Source organism: Bison bison, unplaced genomic scaffold (genome assembly GCF_000754665.1).
Source record: "Bison bison bison isolate TAMUID 2011002044 unplaced genomic scaffold, Bison_UMD1.0 scf7180017864473, whole genome shotgun sequence".
Classification (NCBI taxonomy): Eukaryota; Metazoa; Chordata; class Mammalia; order Artiodactyla; family Bovidae; genus Bison; species Bison bison.
This window is the reverse complement of record NW_011495034.1, coordinates 3,891,798-3,909,178: the sequence shown is the minus strand read 5'-3', so window position 1 is coordinate 3,909,178 and position 17,381 is coordinate 3,891,798. Positions and strand designations below refer to the sequence as shown.

Genomic DNA, 17,381 nt, shown 5'->3' with positions numbered 1-17,381 from the left:
ACGCTGGCTTAACCTAGTTTGTAATCTCTCGCCATACTGGAAACTCCTAGGTCTTAACTATCTTTCCATCCTAGGCACCAGGTATTGTCTGACAAACTGTCTTAAGGAAAACAGAAAGCATACTGAGTGTGGTCTATGATATTAGGTTGGTGCAAAAGTAATTTTGGTTTTGTATTGTTGAACTTTGCCATTTGATATTGGAATACGTTCTTAAAATGTGGTTATGTTCTGCATCATTTTAATGTGCATTTCTTGCTTTATGTTTTTTGCTAATGAATTATTACTTGCTATTTATTTTATAAGTATTTTGGACTATGGAAATGATGTTAGACAAAGAAATTCAAGCAGATTTCTTATTTGAGTTCAAAATGGATTCATAAAGCAGCAGAGACAACTTGCAACATCAGCAATTCATTTGGCCCAAAAGCTGCTACTGAACATACAATACAGAGGTGTGTCAAGAAGTTTTGCAAAGGAGATTAGAGCCTTGAAGATGAGGAGTGCAGTGGCCGGCCATTGAAAGTTGATAAAGACCAATTGAGAGGATCATTGAAGCTGATCCTCTTAAAACTACACCAGAAATTGCCAAAGAACTCAACGTCAACCATTCTACAGTTCTTTAGCATTTGAAGCAAATTGGAAAGGTGAAAAAGCTCAATAAGTGGGTGCCTCATGCTGCTGCTGCTGCTGCTAAGTCGCTTCAGTCGTGTCCGACTCTGTGAGACCCCATAGACGGCAGCCCACCAGGCTCCCCCGACCCTGGGATTCTCCAGGCAAGAACACTGGAGTGGGTTGCCATTTCCTTCTCCAATGCATGAAAGTGAAAAGTGAAAGTGAAGTCGCTCAGTCGTGTCCAACCCTCAGCAACCCCATGAACTGCAGCCTTCCAGGCTCCTCCATCCATGGAATTTTCCAGGCAAGAGTACTGGAGTGGGGTGCCATTGCCTTCTCTGGGGTGCCTCATGAGCTGACCACAAATCAAAACAATAGTTGTTTTGAGGTGTCATCTTCTCTTATTCTACACAACAATGAACCATTTCTCAATTGGATTGTGACATGTGACAAAAAGTGAATTTTATACGACAACTGTTGATGACCAATTCAGTGGTTGGACTGAGAAGAAGGTCTAAAGCACTTCTTAAAGCCAAACTTGCACCAAAAAAGTTCATGGTCTCTGTTAGTTAGTCTGCTGCTTCTCTGATCCACTACAGCTTTCTGAATCCCAGTGATACCATTACATCTGAGAAGTATGCTCAGCAAATCAGTGAGATGCACTGAAAACTGCAATACCTGAGTTTGCCATTGGTCAACAGAAAGGGCCCAATTCTCTACAACGGCTGACTGCATGTCACACAACTGGTGCTTCAAAAGTTGAATGAATTGGGCTACGAAGTTTTACCTCCTCCACCATATTCACCTGACCTCTTGCCAACTGACTACCACTTCAAGCATCTGGACAACTTTTTGCAGGGAAAATGCTTCTACAACCAAAAGGACTCAGAAAATGCTTTCCAAGAGTTCATCGAATCCCAAAGCATGGATTTTTATGCTATAGGAATAAACAAACTTATTTCTCATTGGCAAAAATGTGTTGATTATAATGGTTCCTATTGGATTAATAAAAATGTGTTTGAGCCTAGTTATAATGATTTAAAATTCAGGGTCCAAAACCATAATTACTTTTGCTCCAACGTAGTAGTATGCTTCAAAGGGCCCCTAAAACACCCCAAAGAAAGATATTTAACTAATTAAGTTCATTTGATATGTTGGATTACTTGAGAAGTATTGTCAAATGAGGGCTTCCCTGGTGGTTCAGACGGTAAAGAATCTGCCTGCAATGCAGGAGACCCAGCTTCAATCCCTGATTCAGGAAGACCCCCCTGGAGAAGAGAATGACAACCCACTCCAGTATTCTTGCTGGGAAAATCCTATGGACAGAGGAGCCTGGTGGGCTATAGTCCATGGAGTCACAAAGAGTTGGGCACTACTGAGCAACTAAGCACATGAACTTTGTGAAAGACAGATTTACGTTCACTGTGGGGAGACGTTTTAATATGTTCAATATGATAGGGTGCTATAAAATAATTATATTGTTTGCCCCCAGATATCATAAGATTTGTTTTACTAAACATGATTAAATAGACTTTTCTGGGTGAGCTGTTTGAACTAAATCCCTCTAAAGTTCCAAAGGTTTATGATTCTATCAGCTGGAAGCTGGTTAACTTTATGGATGTCAGTGTTCTCATTTGAAATTTAAGAGAGAAGGAAGAGCTCTAAGATCCCTTTAAATTCACAGCTTTATATTCACCATTGTCCCAAATATTCTTTTTATATTCCTGTTATGAACATTCCTGTTCATAACATTCCTTCCCTTTCCATTTGTCTAAGTTATTCTCTTCCCTCAAGTCCCATAACTATTCCTAATTGCTCTCTGCAATCTTGAAATACCTCAACCATCAGTAATTGCGCCTACCTTTTAATGTCTGCTGTACTTCATTTCTAAACTATATATTTATAGCCCTCAGAATGTAAACAGACTATTTTACTGTGGCATTATAGAATTCTTGAGCCAGGGACCATGCTTTGTCTCTCAGTGCCTAACAGAGAATTTCCAGTAATCACTGAATAAGTACCTAGTTGGGAGGATGGCCATGATATGATACTGAGAGTATGATATTAGTATCATCTGCATCACATTCACCTAGAGTGCTTGTTATAAATGGAGCTACCTAAGCCCACCTCTTCATTCCCCAAATCACAGAGTTTTGGAGTGAAACCTATGTACCTGCATTATTAACAAGTACTCCAGGTCGTTTTCACACATAGCAAAGTTTAGTCTAGACATTAGTCTGGACATACTCTAGAACCTTCAGGTTCTCTGTTATCATTCTGGTACCACTTTCATAGCATGCCTGACCTCTTTCCATCTGTTTAAGCAGGTTCTTGTCTTCAGTGGGTTGCTAGAGTCCCAGAGGACTTCTTGCTCAGAATGTTGTGAAAGACCATCTTGGATATTCATTAAAAGCTGTGTCTGCAGTCTTGAAAAAGTAGCCCCTCTCTATGACTGTTAGTGAATCCTTGGCTCTTAAAGGTTCCCCAAATCTCCTGTCTCCTTGCTTGGAGGCTTTTGAAGAGTTATTATTGACCAAAAGCTCCCAGCTGCCTTGAATAAGAGTGGACATGATACAAGAATGTGGTTGGTACTTCTCAGGTAAAACAAAATGTCTTAACACTTATTGATCTGTAACAAGTGCCTATAAGAGTGGGCTTCCCAGGTGGCACTCGTGGTAAAGAAACTGTCTGCCAATGTAGGAGACATAAGAGACGTGGATTCCACCACTGGGTTGGGAAGATACCCCGGAGGAGGGAATGGCAAGTCACTCCAGTTTTCTTGCCTGGAGAAACCCATGGACAGAGGAGCCTGGTGGGCTACAGTCCATAGGGTTGCACAGGGTCGGACATGACTGAAGCAACTTAGCACGTATGCACACACACCTGTAACAGTGCTAGGTGCTTCCAAATGCTCTCACTTAATTCCCTCCTCCCACCCCCACCATGTCTATCAGGTAGATATTCTCAGGTTGCAGGTAAGGAAGCTGAGGTTCAGAGAGGTTACACATCTGTTGTCTATCTAAATAAATAATCAGACTGTGAACTGTTTGACACAGATTATTGGTTTTATTCATCTTTGAATGTTCACCAACTCGCCCCATGTCTGGATGTTTAGAAAACTCAATCGTTTAAATGAACAGCTAGTTGAAGAGGTACATTCTGGTTTTCCAGCTAGTAAATGTCAGAACTCTGTTAAAGTCCCAAACCAGCTCTCCTCTTCCCAGTCCCTGTGCTCCTCTAGGAAGTGCAGAAGCCACATTTCTGACTGAGGCAGTGCCCCGGTGAGTGGTGCACATAAGTTCAAACACACATCCTACTCACAAAGGTGCGTGTCTGCACCTTCTGTTTTGTCAGCAATTTTGTGAACCTAGAGAAAAAAAAATCCACTTTTTTTTTTTTTCTGCTCAGGATTTCAGATGTCACACATAAAGCTGGATTTATTTAATGGTATACCCACTATTTGCACATCTTCTTGTGCCTGTTAAAATACCACAAGTCCCTCGCCTGCTGTTTGCTTATGCTAAGACTTCAGCATGAGATATGCTACTTGAGCATGCTATGTGGTGAGAAGATCCAAGTTTATTCCTAATATAACAAAGTGGAGTTTGTTTTTAACACAAACTGAAGTTTGTTTCATTCAAGAATGCAAACTTAGTAGTTATGGAATCACACCCATGCAGATTCATTACCATTAAACTATCACATTTTCTGTTTATGTTGATTTCTAATTAATTCTCTCCTAAAAAAAAAAAGGAATGGTTCAGCCAGACCAGAGCACATAATGATTCCCACTGTTGGATGAACACTGTTGGATCTGTCTCATGAAAAACGCTGCTATTACCACCCACTAACTCATCAACAGGTCCTGGCTCTCTACAGAATCTGGGTCTCCATTACCCCCATCCAGGCCTTCTTGTCCTCTATTCACCTCCACTTGGGAACATAGCCACTTGGAGAAGGGGAAGCTCTCCCGCTCTTACCAACAGCTGGAGATGTTGATTCAGTACCTTATGTATTACACCCATAGCAGAGTGCATTAACTTTATGATAGATTTTCTGCTTGTAGTTAAGGGGAAAAAATTCCACTATTTTGATTCTACAAATGCTTTTTGTTGCAGTTTCAGCATCAACTACAGCTATTGGTAGGTCACATGAAAACTAATATGGTTTTCACTGCATTTGAAGAATCAACTTTGGAATTAGTCCTTAGGTTATTTAATTCATTTAATGGGAGAAAAAAGAACATAATAGTGGGATTCTAAAAGGAAGGTTAGATCATAAGTGAAAACAATAATGTTGTTGTTCTAAATTAGACTGTGTCAGTATGTGTCACTAATGACAAGAATTCAGAAAAATACAAAAAAAAAAAAGATTATATGCAAGATTGCAGAATGCTTTACTTTTTTAGAGTTTGTTCTTATGACATCTTATATATTTCATAACATTTTTGTTTCTCCTCACCACTACCAAGGCCCCCTCCCCTCCCCTCGACACACACTCCAGTACAGTAGAATGAAAATTTAAAACCCCAAAGAAAACTAAAGTTACTGCTAGAGAGAGATGGGAGAAACAAAAATGAAATAACATCTTCCCAAGAGCAAAGTACAGGTAGAACAATGTACACGAGATTGGAATCTGAATGTAAATTCCTAAGTTATGTCTAGTTAGAACATTATCCTTTAATATAAAACTTAATAAGAAAACCTGTGTTTGTGGAATCCAAGATGTTGGTTCTGTTCTATAACCTATAAAATTAGCAAAAAATTAAAGTGGATGACTAAGTCAGGCAAAAATGTGTTCTTTCCTTTCCTTCTGATGTCTGCTTAGCAATGCAGAGTCTAAAGGGTCTTGGTAGACAATCCCAGCTATTTACTTTGGTCATTAAGGGTCTGTAGGATCTGGCTTTAACTTTAACCTCCTTTCCTAACCTTGTCTCATACCAGTCACAGCACTGCAGCCTCATTGGTTCCCCTTGACTATTCCTTGTGCCCTGTTCTTTCCCACAGCCTTTGTACTGACTGAGGCTCCACCTGGAGTGCTGGCCCTCAGGTTTTCCTGGCTGAGTCCTTCTCATCCTCCCAGTCTCAACTAAAGGGTAAACTTCTTAAAGGGGCCTTTCCTGACCACCGTATTTAAAGTAGATTCCCAGAGTCATTTTCTGCTTTATCCACCTGTTTACTTCCTTCACAACACTCATCACAATCTTTGACCATTTAATTTCTTTGTTGACTTGCTTATTAACTGATTAACATCATGAGATTGGGAACCAGCTGTCTTATTCGCTCCTATGTTTTCTGCACCATGTGTAGTGTGGGGCACATACAAGTTATCTGAAAATTTTGTTAAAACCCTTAACACTGATCTCCACTATATACATGTGTATATAATAGCATATATATGTATATATATATATAATAACACATACGTGTATATAATGTATATATAACATGTAATATTATATGTAATATTTTATGTAGTATATATGTATTACATGTAATACTATATATACATATATACACACGATGCAACCCACTTTCATCTTTTATTTCTAGTTCTGATTCTATAGCCTGTGGATAGACAAAGCTCAGTCATTGGCCACCAACTTGGCATCTAGTTCCAAATATTCATCATATCTTAGATTTCGGGAAATCTATGTCTGCCATCACTTGCTAGCCATGTTCTTAATATTTTGAGCTGGCTTGATTTTAGTGGAAAGTCTAGCTAATTGCTACTTAATGTTAGGTCTGTTTTATTGCTGTGGTTTTATTTTAAAGTATTTATAGAATATAAATATTAGACTCCCTTCAGGAAATTATTATTCAGTAAGAGAAAGAGAAAGATCTTCCAAGTTTTCAAAGAAATAGTTTCCATTAAAAACAGTATGTTTCCCACATAATAATGGTGGAGTCCTAACTGGGCTATATTCAGCAGCTGGTGAATACATTCCTCTCTGAGATTGCTAGGAATTTTGTGAACCCATTGGTCTGGGCACAGACTTTCAGAGTATCAGAAGTTGATTCACTGGGATAAAAGATGTGGCAGACTCGATTGTTTTAACTGCTTCATGTCGGTTAATGTCTGTAATATTGATTTAATAACAGACCAAATAGGATGTGTGAGTGTCATGTGTTTAACACAAAAACGTGTACATTTGTATATTTACATAGCATAGGCAAATTTTAATTCATTTAATGATTAAAACATTGGTATACAAAAACATTAAAATCATCAGATGATACACAGTATTTCAACAATAGAGTATATGTGTGTATATATAAACATGTCACTCTTTCAACAAATTATTAGTCAAAAATAATAATGGATGACTATGCTAGACCTCTGTTCATCCAGATATCATTATTCAAGAATGTATACAAGTATGTATGCAAATATTGTATGTATACAATTGTATACATTGTATATATACAAATGTTTATGTATACCAGTATTGTTACTATATGTACAATAAGTAATCATATTTATTCAAGCAACTTTTGATATTTTGATGTTACACCTAATAGTCCCAAGTTACCCAAATGGTTCTAGAGATCTTAGCTATAGTCACTTCTGCCCTAAAAGATTTAACTTAGGAATAAATAAGAAACATTGACTCTCAATATTTTCTGGGGTTGAATCAATAAAATTTGAAAGAGACTGCCAAGTTATTCAGATTTTTAGTATTAGATTTTTCTTAAAGTGAATATTGCCAGACATTCCAGAGGAACCACAGAACATCTTTTTCTATGACCAAAACATTGCATTAAACTTAAAAATGATTCTATAACAATCAAGTCTCAAGATATGATAGAAACGTGCTGTTCTTACTTAGGCAGGAAAAAAGTCTACATTTTCTCTAAGTGAATTGATAACTCAAGTAAATGGCACCTAGAGAACTTTGTGTGTGTGTGTGTGTGTGTGAGAGAGAGAGAGAGAGACTGAGCCTGTAGCGTGCCAGATCCTAGTTTCCCAACTGGGGATCAAACCCATGCCCACTGCATTGGGAATGCCAAGTCTGAAGCAGCAGACCACCAGGGAAGTCCCCTAGGGAAGCTTTTATTATATTATTTTGAATGATTTATTTCATAATTAATGAAGCATCCTCAAAATGTATGTGATATAAAATCTGATTTCTTTACTATATGTTCATAGCTGCAGTTCATTTAAAATCAATTATTGGGCTTCCTTAGTGGTTCAGATGGTAAAGAATCTGCCTGCAATGCAGGACACGTGGGTTCAATCCCTGGGTTGGGAAGATCCCCTGGAGAAGGGCAAGGCAACCCTCTCCAAGCTTCAGCAGCATGTGAACTGAGAACTTCCAGATGTACAAGCTGGATTTAGAAATGGCAGAGAAACCAGAGATCAAATTGCCAACATCTGTTGGATCATAAAAAAGCAAGAGAATTCCAGAAAAATATTGGCTTCATTGACTATGCCAAAGTATTTGACTATGTGGATCACAACAAACTATAGAAAATTCTTAAAGAGATGTAAATACCACACCAACTTACCTACCACGTGAGAAACCTGTAGGCAGATCAAGAAAAAACAGTTAGAACCAAACATGGAAAACAGACTGGTTCAAAATTGGGAAAGGTGTGTGTCAAGGCTGTATATTGTCACTCTGCTTATTTAACTTATATGCAGAGTACATCATATGAAATGCTGGGCTGGATGACTCACAAGCTGGAATCAAGATTGCTGGGAGAAATATCAATAGCCTCAGATATGCAGAAGACACCACCCTTATGGCAGAAAGTTAAGGGGAACTAGAGAGCCTTTTGATGAAGTTAAAAAAGGAGAGGGAAAAAGCTGGCTTAAAACTCAGCATTCAAAAAATGAAGATCATGGCCTCTGGTTCCATTATTTCATGGCATATCAGTTTAGTTCAGTTCAGTAGCTCAGTCAGGTCTGACTCTTTGCGACCACATGGACTGCAGCACACCAGACCTCCCTGTCCATCACCAACTCCCGGAGTTTACGCAAACTCATGTCCATTGAGTCGGTGATGCCATCCAACCATCTCATCCTCTGTTGTCCCCTTCTCTTCCCACCTTCAATCATTCCCAGCATCAGGGTGTTTTCAAATGAGTCAGCTCTTATCATCAGGTGGCCAAAGTTTTGGAGTTTCAACTTCAACATCAGTCCTTCCAATGAATATTCAGGACTGATTTCCTTTAGGATGGACTGGTTGGATCTCCTTGTAGTCCAAGGGACTCCCAAGAGTCTTCTCCAACACCACAGTTCAAAAACTTCAATTGTTCGGTGCTCAGCTTTCTTTATAGTCCAACTGTCACATCCACACATGACTACTGGAAAAACCATAGCCTTGACTAGATGGACCTTTGTTGACAAAGTAATGTCTCTGCTTTTCAATATGCTGTCTAGGTTGGTCATAACTTTTCCTCCAAGGAGTAAACATCTTTTAATTTCATGGCTGTAGTCATCATCTGCAGTGATTTTGGAGCCTTCATGGCATATAGAGGGCAAAAAATGAAAACAGTGAAAGACTATTTTCTTGGGCTCCAAAATCACTATGGATGGTGGCTGCAACCATGAAATTCAGATGCTTGCTCCTTGGAGGAAAAGCTATGACAAACCTTGACAGCATATTAAAAAACAGAGACATTACTTTACCAGCAACAGTCTGTCTAGTCAAAGGTATGGTTTTTCCAGTAATCATGTATGGATGTGAGAGTTGGACCATAAAGAAGGCTGAGCACTGAAGAATTGATGCTTTTGAACTGTGGTGTTGGAGAAGACTCTTGAGAGTCCCTTGGACTGAAAGGAGATCCAACCAGTCCATCCTAAAGGAAATCAACTCTGAATATTCATTGGAAGGACTAATGCTGAAGCTCTAATACTTTGGCCACCTTATACAAAAAGCCTACTCATTGGAAAAGACCCTGATGCTGCAAAAGATTGAAGGGAGGAGGAGAAGGGGATGACAGAGGACCAGATGATTGGATGACATGACCAACTCAATGAACATGAGTTTGAGCAAGCTCTGGGAGATGGTGAAGGACAGGAAAACCTGGCATGCTGCAGTCCATGGGCTTGCAAAGTCAGACAGGACTGAGTAACTGAACATGAGCAACAACAATAATGGATTCCTTCTGCATAACAATTACAGTAGATTCCTTCTGCATAACAGTCAGATTAGTATTGCATTTGGGCTTTAGAAGGGAATTAAAGTAAGGCAACAATTTCCATGGTGGTTCAGCAGTAAATAATCCACCTGCAATGCAGGAGTTGCAGGAGACACAGGTTTGGATCCCTGGGTTGGGAAGATCCCCTGGAGGAAGGCATGGCAACTCATTCCAGTATTCTTGCCTGGAGAAGCCCGTGGACAGAGGAGGCTGGTGGGCTACAGTCCATAGGGTCACGAAAAGTTGGGCACAACTAACGCTACTTAGCATGAACACACAAAGTTGGGGAAATCGTTGACTTACACTTAAATGGTTAAAGAAACAAACTTAGATTCCAATGTTGTAGTTGGTTTTGTATATCATAAACACTAATATAAAGATTGTGTATTTTTCAAATGCACAGTACCATTTAAAACTCCAAGTTCTAGATATTTTATTTAAAAAGTTTGAATTGGCTCTCATGACAAGAGCATTTAGGAATGGTTGCATCGGTTATGCATCGTAAGTTTATCAAACAGAGAAACAGTAGGAAGGTTTGTTTAATAGCTAGAGAAATTGAAGTCACTTACACAGATAGTGTCGACAGTTCCGACACTGAAAATTGGTCTGTTATGCATTAAGATATATTCTTCATACTTAACTTTCATATACAAGTTAAGAAAAGATACTTTCTTCTTTCCCAGTTTTAGGAAAAGTCATACAAATTTCTCCATGTATTTGGTGCATCATAACCAGAAGGTCCCAATTTAGAGTTTCTATGAATTCTGCCCATTTTTCACTTTATATTTATCCACATTACACATCTAAAGTTTACTTATATGTAAATAGGTTGGTTTGCTGTTGTTTAGTCTCTAAGTCATGTCCAACTCTTTTGCAACCACATGGATTGTAGCCCACAGGCTCCTCTGTGCATGGGATTTCCCAGGCAAAAATACTAGAGTGGGTTACCATTTCACATCTCCAGGGGATCTTCCCAACCTAGGGATCGAACCCACGTCTCTTGTCTCCTGCATTAGCAAGTGGATTCTTCAGCACTGTGCCACCTGGGAAGTCCTAAATAGATTGGTTTCGAGTATCAAAGGTCTAAGTTCTACTCTTGGATCTAAACTCACTATTTGTCAAGTAGCATTTCATTGAGTCCTAGTCTGGGGTTCCAAAAGAAGTAATTGTGATAACTTCTGTCCTTACTGACAGTAATGTCCATGCTTATATTATTTGTTTATTTACTGATTGCACTGAGTCTTTGTTGCAGTGTCCAGGCTTCTCTAGTTATGGTGTATGGGCTCAGTAGTTGCAGTGTGGGATCTTAGTTCCTCTACCAGTGATCAAACTCAAGTCCCTTGCTTTGGAAGGCAGATTCTTAACCACTGGACCAGCTAGGGAGTCCCTCCGTGGCTAATTTAGCCTTCTGAGATGCATGCTTTGAAAGCAAAAGTGATATAGAAATACAAAGTATTACTGAAATTGTTGTTTAGTAGCTAAGTTGTGTCCAACTCTTTGCAATCCCATGGACTGTAGCCCACCAGGCTCATCTGTCCATGGGATTTCCCAGGCAAGAATAATGGAGTGGGTTTCCATTTCTTCCTCCAGGGGATCTTCCTGACCCAGGGATTGAACCCACATCTCCTGTATTGACAGGCAGATTCTTTTCCACTGAGCCACCAGGGAATCCCTATTACTAAAATTAACTGATTATACATCTTTTTCTCTTCCTTATTTGGACTACTATTCCTTCTTTCGGCCTCTTTGGCCATCTCCCCCTTTCAAGATGTCTTCTCTAATTAAATGACTCCCACATTCATCTCTAGGAACCATTGCAACATTAAGCTCCATCTACTAAGCATCGCTTTTTGGATATTTCACAAAATCTGCAAAATCAAGGACCCCAACCATGTTTATATTTGTAGACCTTCTTATTCTATGTACCTTGCCCTTCCCTCCAACTTCAGGCTTTTATTTAGCAGTCCCTTTCCATTCTGTTTACTGGCCAAAATGCAAAACACAAGCTATTTTACATACTCAGTCCACATTCTGTTGGTCAACATATTTGATTGATGCCGCCTCCCAAGTATCCTTGGAATATGAATCCCTCCCTCACCACATTACACTACTTCTGCTGTATTTGAAGCTTTCATCTGTCTTTTTACCTTGATCATTGCTTTAGTCTTCTAGTGTCCATGCCTGCATGCTGTCAAGGAAATTTCCCCTCTATAATAATACAGATGTGGTTATATCACTCACCAGGTTTAAGTCCTCCAAGTCTACAGAATAATTTCCATGGGAGAGCCCACAAGGGGTTTTGTAATCTAGATCTATCCTGTGCTTCAAAATTGTCTTGATATGCCTTCTACTTCCATTCACTACTAGTTCAGCATCAGTTGCGTGGAACTTGTGCCAGTCTCCTTGATGGGAATTAACATGGTGTTCCCACCTCCGGCCCCACCATGGCCTCTTACATACTGCTAACTTTGATACATTTTCTAAGATTAAGTTCAAACGTGAGATGTTCTATGAAACGTCACCACCACCAATCCCTCCAGTGCTCGTATAAAATAATAATACAAAACATTGTTTGAAAAGGAATGATTCAGAAATAGAAAATGAAGGTATTACTAGAGTGGGGGGAAAATGAACAGCACAACAAGTAGAGTTCTATTTTCTCTCTTAGTATTATAAGACTTTAAGGCTGGAAGGGTTGTTACAGTCAATCCAGACCAAAGTTTTCTGTGGTTTCCATATAAAAAGTAAAAACTCTTCCCTTAAGATGAAGTTTGGGAAATTTGTATCTAGTTGTGTAATACCAACTGCATAACTTGAGTGATCCTTATACAAGGTTCAAGAAAGCAAAATGTCATGATTCTTAACTATAAAAGAATCTAGAATCATAGAATCTGAATTTTGTAGTCTCGATTTTTTTCTTACTTCCCACAGCATAATACTTAACCCCTCCTGAATAAATAAAGTTTGCCATTATTTGTAGCTGCCCATGTTCAAAATTCTCTGATTAAAAACAAATAGGTATTTTCTTTGCCAGTTAGAACAATTACATCTTTAATTTTTCAAATTTATGTTGTCAGAACCTTGAAAAAACAGATCAAAGTTGTAGGTATTAAACCTCATAATTAGAAAATATCCTAAATGGTACACCAAAGTAATTAACACAGTGTGATAGTGGAAGGAAGAAAACTGGGGGAAAGAATGCTATTTTGTTAAAAGCTTTTGTCTCAAAAAGCAAAATATGGGGAAAAAAAGAGTAATTGTAGTACCATGTGTGAGTTGAGTGTGCTACATTTCATCAGTAAAGGTTTTAAAGAGGAGGTTGAGAGAGATCACTTTAGCACATTTCATCATTTGGGGCAAAATTGTTAATCCTGGGATGCATACAGAGGTCTCTCTTGCAGAAGTTACCAGACATTCAAACCCAAATTTTAAAATAAAATTTATTTCAAGGTATATCCATTTTTGAGGCTCAGAACATGTAAATCATGTTTATTTTTTTAACTAATATATTTAACCTTATAATTGACAAAAGTTTCAAGGGGCTTAAACTTACACTTCTGTTCCTTCGAGCAACTGTGTCTCAGAGACAGAGACACATTGATGTGGACCAATCCAGTCCATCTTCATTTAAATTCAGTCTCTTGCTTCCCTGAGCTCAGAATGACTTTCTTTCAAACTGAGGTCTATTTTCCCATGGATGATTTTTATGAAAAGTTTTACAGGTTTTGACCTACAACTATCACTTTTTGAAATGGATCAGTTTGATTCCAAATGCATGGAGTTTTCACCCCCTTTCTTTTTTAGGGTCTTTCCCTGATTAAAATATGTACACATTTTCTGTAAGTCTCCAATACTGGAGTTACTGGCATGAAAAATGACTCTGTTCCTTGGAAGGCAGTATTCGCTTACAAGTCCCCCAGGTCCTGTAATGTCTAAACCTCCTGTGCCACTTTATATGTCCGCCCCACCCCATGGAGGAGCATGTACAGGAAAAGCAGACTTCCCTTCCCCCACACATTTCCTCAGTTTATTTACAAAATGTCTTGGAATGAGAATGAGCTGCTTGTGGTTCCTGTGGCTGATTCAGGGATGGTTTCCTCCAGGCAGAGGATGCTGGTCAACTGAATGACCTCTCAGCAGCTAACCCGTGCGCCTCCGTGGTAAGGCTGATTGGGTTTATGTGTACTCCTTCTAACTAAGCCTGATGGGACTTGTTTTTGCAGTAAAGGACTTTGCAGTAATCAAACATCACTGTGAAGACAGACTTAATAATTGGAGGTCCCTCCCACCACCAACAGAAGAGAGAGAGACACAAGGATGCCTTTGCACTCTTGTGCATCAGCCCTACTTCTCTTAGGGTCAGGATGATTCCCTTCTGCACTCCTAAAGGGACAATAAAGATGTTAATATTGTATTTGAATAGAGAATACATTAGTAGAAAAAATCATCCCAAACACTAGCTACATGAAAGATGCCCCTCAGTCAGCAAATTCCCTCTGCTCACAGACAGTGTCTATAACTAGTTAATAGTCATTTAAAAAATGTTTAAAGTTATGAAGATCTCAAGTAAACATGAATCTTCCAAATGTTTGCTTATATTTGTTCAGACTTGCTAATGAATAGTCTCACCACGTATGTTGGTGATTCTCAGAAATCTTGGAATTCTCAGGAACATGTGTAGTAGCAACCCTTAGGATGGACTGGTCATGTCCTCACCAAATGTAGATTTCACTTACGTAAATGAAAGATGAGGGCACAAAAACTATGACTTCTCTCCTAACAGATCAAATATTGAACACAACTTATAATAAATATTATTTAATATTATAAATACTTCGTATGATCCATGTGGAACTACTGGTAAGGTAAATCACATTTTCACCATTATATAAATTTCAACTGGCAAATATCATGTGAGCAGAAATGATTCAGGAAAGCATTGGCAAGGAGTGAGGTGCTAAATAGCTACAGAGCTTCAGAGTCAATTTGGTTTGAATCAAAGAGTAAAATTGTGTTTTCTAATACACCAGAGTTTGAAAAAGATATCCTAGAAAGTAATGTTCCTTCTCCAATTAAGTCCCAGTCTATGTTGTCATCCTTATTTGAAGACATTAGATACATCCACCACATACATGAAAAGCAAAACTAATATGTACTGATTTCAAGGAAAGAGCACACAATTCTCATCTCCAATCTACTGGGACACTAGTTCAGTAAGGATACTTCCATTCAATTTATTTTATCTATAAATATTTTGAGGCAGTATATTCTTATTTTTCAAATGCTCACATTTTTAAAACTTTGAAACTAAAAAATAATGTATGTATCTATTCAAGGGAAACACCAGATCACAGAAAAGAGAGGGAAAAATTCTGAACTCATTCACCCATTACCACCAAATTGCAAGCTAATAAAAGAACATGTGTATCCTGCCCAGAGAACGTCACTGAACTTCTATATTTATGATTTAACTGTTATTTTTGTCTTTCTACATTTGTCCCCCCAGTGCATCCTAACGTCAGTCAAGGCTGCCAAGGAGGCTGTGCAACATGTTCAGATTACAATGGATGTTTGTCATGTAAGCCCAAACTATTTTTTGTTCTGGAAAGAATTGGCATGAAGCAGATTGGAGTGTGTCTCTCTTCATGTCCAAGTGGATATTATGGAACCCGATATCCAGATATAAATAAGTGTACAAGTAAGTGCCTAAACAAAATTATGTTTTTATCTCATCCTTGGGGGATGGCATCAGTGACTCGATGGACATGAGTTTGAGCAACCTCTGGGAGTTGGTGATGGACAGGGAAGCCTGGCGTGCTGCAGTCCACAGGGTTGCAAAGAGTCAGACAGGACTGAGTGACTGAACTGAACTGACTGGGGGTACTTTCCAGATATGAAATGGCCTCTAGAATTTTTTTAATATTCAATGTTAAGTAAATGATAGTCTTTACCTGACAGTTAGACTAAACCATACTTGAACTTAGCCCTCAGGGCAGGAAAATTCTCACCACTCTGAAAAATATTCCAGTTTTGAGAGGTGTTTTTTGTTTTGTTTTGTTTTGTTTCATTGTAAAAAACAAAACTGAGAATGTGGTGATTATTCATTGAACCTGTATAAGAATATGGCAAGCACCAATGCCATCTGGGTTCCCACTGCTATCACGGAATCCAAGTATTTAATGACTGAAAGAAGTAATTCAGCTCTTCTTGCTTCAAGGATTCCATTACAACAACTGAAATATTGACTTATCAGTTGGAATTAAATGTTGGAAACTCTCAGATCACCTCTCATGTAGACCCTGAAAGTCTTCTCTCCACACTGTAGACTGAGGAACTTTTCAAAACACGAATTAGCACACAGCACTTCTCCAGCATACACCGCATGTGGCCCTGCTTTTCTCTCCAAATTCCCTGCTGTGACTGCCCCTCGATCACTTTGCACAAACTCCACCGGCCTGCTTACAGGATCCCCTCACCTCAAGGCTTTTGAAATCACTGTTCTACACTCCCTGCCTGGTAGTTTGGAAAGCTCTTTGCCCACACCTTCACTTGTTGGCTGGCTCTCTCCCTTCATTTAAGATGCTGCTCAGATGTCATCTTCTGAGAGAGGCATTCCATGGCTATCTTATCCAAAACAATCAACCTCTTCCCCTTACCTGGTGGCTCAGATGGTAAAGCATCTGTCTACAATGTGAGAAACCTGGGTTCGATCCCTGGGTGGGGAAGATTCCCTGGAGAAGGAAATGGCAACCCACTCCAGTACTCTTGCCTTGAAAATCCCATGGACGGAGGAGCTTGGTGCAGGCTACTATCCATGGGGTCACAAAGAGTTGGGCACGACTGAGCGACTTCACTTCACTTCACTTTCCCCTTACCTGTCATTTTTCATATCTTTTTCCTACCTTTTAGGTTTGTCTTAATTTTTTTCTACATCACTTGTCACTCTGGAATAAGTCTGAAACAGACTGCCTAGTTTCAAAGACCACTGTGTTCCATGGTCTTGAGTTAATGACACAATCTTTTTGAGCTATAGTTCCCTTATCTGTAAAATAAGAGATAATAGGGGCTTCCTCGCTGGGTTGTTGTAAGGTTTAAATGACTTAATATTGTAAAATACTTGTAGCAGTGTGTGACCCATGGTAATCACCATGTAAGGGTCAACTATCATTGTTGATCACATCTCCCGTCTTAGAATATAAGCATCATGAAGAACAGACCTTATCTCTCTTTTGTTTGCTGCTGTCAACGTATATCTAGAATGGTGCTTGGCACACAGTGGGCAATCAAATATTTGGTGAATGAACGAAGAAATCTCAAGAGCAGCGCGAAGGCAATATCGTAGCACATTTCATGAAAGTTCTAATAAAACATTTTTACTATCATTTAGTAGAAGTGGACGTGCAGTCTTATAAACATTCTTGTCAAAATTTTTTCACAAGGCCAGAAGAACAACAATTTTGAAATCAATGACTGATGTGCATCAACTAAATGATTATGGAGGACTCTTGAATTCTGTTTGGCAAAATAGTTTGAGGCTGTGTGTTTAACACACAAGTTGCAGGTGCCAGTGTTGTAAGCATACAGAACTGGACCCACAAAAAATAGTTAACTCACAATAATGGA

General features: G+C 39.0%; 1 protein-coding gene across 1 annotated transcript in view; it reads left to right on the top strand.

Moving 5' to 3' along the window:
- Positions 1-17,381, top strand: part of RSPO3 (R-spondin 3) — a 94,423-nt gene that overhangs the window by 20,986 nt on the left and 56,056 nt on the right. The window contains exon 2 of the mRNA XM_010861752.1: positions 15,265-15,456. Coding sequence (XP_010860054.1) covers positions 15,265-15,456 — 192 coding nt within the window. The remainder of the gene's footprint in view (positions 1-15,264; positions 15,457-17,381) is intronic.